This window comes from Loa loa (genome assembly GCF_000183805.2).
Source record: "Loa loa unplaced genomic scaffold supercont3.237, whole genome shotgun sequence".
NCBI classification, from domain to species: Eukaryota; Metazoa; Nematoda; class Chromadorea; order Rhabditida; family Onchocercidae; genus Loa; species Loa loa.
In genome coordinates, this window is record NW_018108417.1 from 88791 (window position 1) to 93927 (window position 5137).

Below are 5137 nucleotides of genomic sequence, written 5' to 3' on the forward strand. Positions count from 1 at the left end.
CCGATCTTACAATAAAGTAATAATTGTACGATGTAATGAAATTCCGATCTTACAATAAAGTAATAATTGTACGATGTAATGAAACCATAACTGCTGTACTTGGAATTATTGTCAACTTCTGACATTTTAAATCATAAAACATTATCAATAACCCAAAAACCAGCACAAAACGCTATCGGAATAAACTAACCTGAAGTGGTAGAACAATTACAAACAATTTCCTGTCACGATCAGTCAAAAATTTCTTGAAAAACGTATATCCCGTACCAATTAGAATAATTGTTCCAAATAAGAGTGCACCTTTTAATCTGTAGAAAAAAAGAAATGAATGAAACCGATAAAATGATGCAAAGCTATTCTCATAAGTTTGCAGGTATCAACAACCACAATTATCTTTCGGTGATACAATCAATAAATAATTCAATAAAATTCTCTACAGTAAAAAGTTTCAAGCAAGCGAAATTAATAGGGCATAAGGTGGAAAAAGATACAGATGCGTGATGTAATAAATAACAGCCCAAATTTCGCGCTGATGTCCATATGCTGAGACGAAGTAATAGTTGATACCATGGGAAAATAAAGACATCAATTTTAAGATGACCAATGCTGTCATAAGATGATGTATCTTGTAAACCGTACCCGAACTAAAATAATGGAATAGTTAGAATTGTACTATTCTACATTCAAATCAATTTGTAATCGAAGTAACTGAAGCATGTGTAACCTCGAATGACAGATATTACGTATCCATACGCAAGCGGCAATTGTAAACAATACTGCCATGTATAAGTACAACTTTGGTTTTGCTATATCACCAGCAGGAAGATATGATCCTAGATTACGCTCGACAATGTCAACCTTCAATTTTTTTTAATGCATCACATTGATAGCTTCAGTGAAGAGCAGATTGCGTACAACAACTTTACAGAGAGTCAGATAGGAGAACATGTTGGAAGGATAAATGTTTCGCTGCTGACTGACGCGTGGTATGATCCGATCAAATCGTCTTAGCGACATCCGAATATCGCCATATCATACTTCAAATAGATTTTAAGCCCCTATATTATCTGAATTCAGTGTTGATGAAACATTGGAGAGGAAAAAATAACAAACGGTGAAATGCACAGCAACTTGGTTACTATAACCATGCGCCCGGTAATTGAAACAGTTGTGATAAATGAAACTATAACTGCCTTGCTGTCCTTCCTTGAACCGTAATGCAACCTTAAATTTTCTCCTCAAATTTCAAATTGTAAAAATTGACATAAGCCATATTCTTTCTCTGTCAACAAACACTACGAATTTGCCTATTCGAAAATTTTAAATCATTCGTTGAATATCGAATTACCAACCGAAGTAGAATATTGATCTCCAGAAAGGTTTAAAGGAAGATAATCTTTATATGGTATTCTTGTAGTAGTCACTGGGAATAACATGTTGTGTAATTTGTTGAAAAAACCTGATCCAGTTGGTGAGTCCTGCAACAATAACTTCCAATGATCGAAAATGAAAAACCAAAAAACGGTTTCCAAATATTATAATTTGCAATAAATGTGTTTTTTGTTTTTAGCATTCCTTGATATCCAATATTAAAGCGAAAACGAACTCTGACAGATGGCTCGGAACTATCCTTGGGTTCTGCCTCTGACAATGTTGGCTCTGTTTGATCTGGACAACTGCAATGTTGCACTTGGAAAACATTTAAATTTCAATGTAACAAACAGTTTTATAACAACCAATTTAATTAGTGGGAAAAAAATGCCTTAAAACTGTCATCCTCTTTTGCTCTTGCGTCAGTACTCGAGGGATCATCCGCCATTCAGCAGAGATCTCTTGATATGAAAAATGTGCTAAATGCTCTGGCTAAAACTTGAAATAAAGAAATTAATAGAATACTGGTAATCCATTCAATAAACCATCTCAAAAATGATGACGAGAAAAAATTTACAACCTCTCTAAATTTTGACACAACTGTAAATCACGGACTGATCCTGTACGTATAATTTTCAAACTGTTTTCAGTGAAGTTGAAGATAAAGAAAAGTGCATCGAAACCTAGAACGACTTGTTATAACTGTTTACATATTTAAACTTTTTTTCAAGGAAAAGAAATTTGCGGTCTCCAATGGATGAAAACTAATGGAAAATGAGTGTCAAAAAAAAAATCACAAAAGCATCACCTTGATCAAATTGTGATAATTGACATACATGTGGTTTCGATCTGACACCATTCAGTATATCCTTTCCTCGTGAAAGCGTAAAACCAATAACACCCTGTAGTGAATGCACAATTCAAAATCGTTGCATATTAAGTAGTGCAAGTAGATGTAAATGAACAAATCGCTAGAGACAGTTATTCACATACAAAAGATAATTTATTTCATTTGTCCCTCTCATATATCGCCTTCATAATCTTTTGTTTTTTCCCTCCCTCGTGGCCTCTTTATTTTCGCATAAAATCCTCTTCCACATAAAGATTAAAATAGACTAAGAAATAAGAATGACGATAAGGATAAAACGAACGAATCGATCAGTATTACGCTGTTCTCGTGTCACATCCGGTGACACCAATTCCGCCGGAACCGTGAAATTATACAGCTTTAAGCTAAATGTACCACCTTTATTGAATCCAAATGTTGTCAGTAAGATATTTCTGCGCGCATCATTCTGCAATAAAATCAGAAATAAGACTCCTTCTTTTCCTCAGCTACCCTAACCTTATATTCAAGGAAAATGAAGGTTTTGTAAGAAAACAGCTATCATTTATTGCATTGCTTTCTCTATTGCTGCATATTTATTAAATCACTTGGTTGCAAGAAAATAGAGAGTCTTTACCGTCCAGTCATCAGCGAAACGCTTATTTCTCAAATACAAGAAATAATTTAATTGAAAGACGTATTAGTATATAATTAATACAACTTACAATAAAATTATTCGTTGCGGTTAATGGCAAGCACTTATTCGTTTAAAATTAACACTCTTTTTGTTCATTAGAAAAAATGCAATAGTAGACATTAAGCAAAATAATTGTTTTCTTGGAATAAATGCTTATTTTCTAACTGATTTTCAACTTACTAATTGTTGCAAATTTTAGACAAAAGTTTAGCATTAAATACCTAACTAATACAAATTCCATCTTTCCTTTTTTTTTTTTCACTAACATTATGCTGCGTGTGTTAGCTGAACATTTTTCAGGGAATGAAATAAATGAAGAAAAGAACTTCCTATTGCATTACATCACAATCTACAGTGTATTAAAATATCCGATAAAAGTGTGGAAATGATCATCATTTTACGTTTCTCATGTCGCAAAAATAACGCATAAAATCAAACTTACTCTTAAAGCAAGATGATGAATTTTAGATCGAACAACTATTACAGGTATAATTAATCCAATGAGGGCAATAACTGCCAATATTTTCATCCCTATTCCACAATCTAAAATAACTCAACCAAAACAGTAAGCCAAAACATTCATAAAATATAATACGTTTCATTAACAACACCAAAATGTAATCGATGAGAAAATGCGAATTACTTTAAATAAAATTTTAATTGAGAGTTAAATTTGATTGCTTTTTTATCCTAACTGAGTAATTATTCCACTTGAGGCTCTTTACCAGAATACCCGTCCTCAAAAAAAAAGAAAGAAAAAAAACCATAGAGATACTATATGATATAAACCAATATGCGGTCCGTCCAACATAATCAAGAACGGCGTCCGGAGCAGTTTACTCTCATTAATTTTGCTATAGATTTTTAAGAGTTCCTGAAAATTTCCGGAGAACTGTTTGAGGTTATTCGAATTCTATATCTATGGATTCAAATATTCTCAAAATTTTCATCTACCGGATCCATAAGTTTAAGTTGTCCATCAAATCTTACAGTTCAGTTGCATTACATGCTAAAATATTGCTAGAAATAGAATTAACTGGTTTAATAGAAATTTCTAATTCTTAATTTCTATATTTTTTCTTCACATTTGTTAGATCATCGATGGATACCATCAGTGAGGACCTTATATTCTTCGTTTATTGTTAACGATGAAGTTATGTTTCAAAGCGGTTATTTCATGAATGAAATACATCGAATTGCCTCAATTTTCTAACCTCTTCATATCTTACTCATAAATTTTATATTCTTTAAAGATGTATTCTGTATAATCTTACATCTTTTAATAATCGGTAATCCCTACAAGTGTCTTTTGATAATTTCAATTCTCTACGACGAGGTCCGACAAATAGTACCGAAATGTACGAGATAACGTTTTTTTTTCTTCTCATTCGACCGTAGCTACCAACCACGGAAAATGACCGATCATTAGCGGTCACTTTCTATCCCATATAGTTGCTGGAATGATTTATGAGGGAAGATTTAGCCTTTAATTTAGAATAAGTTTACAGTGCTTGTAATTTGCTACTCGAGTAGCTTCTTTCCCTCATCTCACCTGTAATAACGGGTACGACAATATGCAGAACAGCCTCCGATGTAAAAAATGCATATCATACAAAGTGAACAAGTAAAAGTTCTTCATTTGCGGTTATCCTACTGTACATTTTATTTTAAAACGATTAACATGTTAGACTAATAATCGACCAGCCGATTAAGCAATTTCATAGCAAAACATTACTGCTAGGTGACATCCTTATTTGTGCAAGGAACGTGTACAATACACATGTATGATTTAAATACATCCCATAATACGCGTGCATGGCATAGAGTAAATTAAAACATACAAATGCAGAATGCCAGCACAAGAAAGCCAAATAATTAGTGGTTAATTAATACAATTTTTATGTTAACCAGATTGATAAAACAACAGAAGTGTGGAAAATTATAATATTATGCTATTTAAACAAGTATACACTCGTCATCGAAAAAAAAAACAGAACGATAACTATACAGCAAGTAAAATAAAAATTGATGGTACTAGTGCATTCAGTAAGACGGATATTTGCTTTAAAAAGTTCTAGGTTCTCCAAATCCTGTAAAACACAAACAAGCAGCATTACTAGTAGATGCTCAAAACCGTTATTGTTGTTATCGCTTATAACCAGTGATAGGCATTATTATATTGTCGTGATAAATGAAATATGGAAAAATCATAGTGGTTGAGCAGCGAAATAATACAGTGCAGT

The 5137-nt window shown here is 32.6% G+C and overlaps 1 protein-coding gene across 1 annotated transcript in view; it reads right to left on the reverse strand.

The window, feature by feature from the left end:
- The window catches only part of LOAG_18248 (lung seven transmembrane receptor family protein), a 6179-nt gene extending 2736 nt beyond the window's left edge, over positions 1-3443 (reverse strand). The window contains exons 1-10 of the mRNA XM_020450912.1: positions 3337-3443; positions 2523-2666; positions 2180-2273; positions 1952-2054; positions 1607-1676; positions 1353-1478; positions 1114-1224; positions 725-858; positions 492-644; positions 191-308 (exon numbers count right to left, since the gene is read on the reverse strand). Coding sequence (XP_020305361.1) covers positions 191-308; positions 492-644; positions 725-858; positions 1114-1224; positions 1353-1478; positions 1607-1676; positions 1952-2054; positions 2180-2273; positions 2523-2666; positions 3337-3423 — 1140 coding nt within the window. The 5' untranslated portion in view covers positions 3424-3443. The remainder of the gene's footprint in view (positions 1-190; positions 309-491; positions 645-724; positions 859-1113; positions 1225-1352; positions 1479-1606; positions 1677-1951; positions 2055-2179; positions 2274-2522; positions 2667-3336) is intronic.
- Between the last annotated feature and the right edge of the window lie 1694 nt (positions 3444-5137).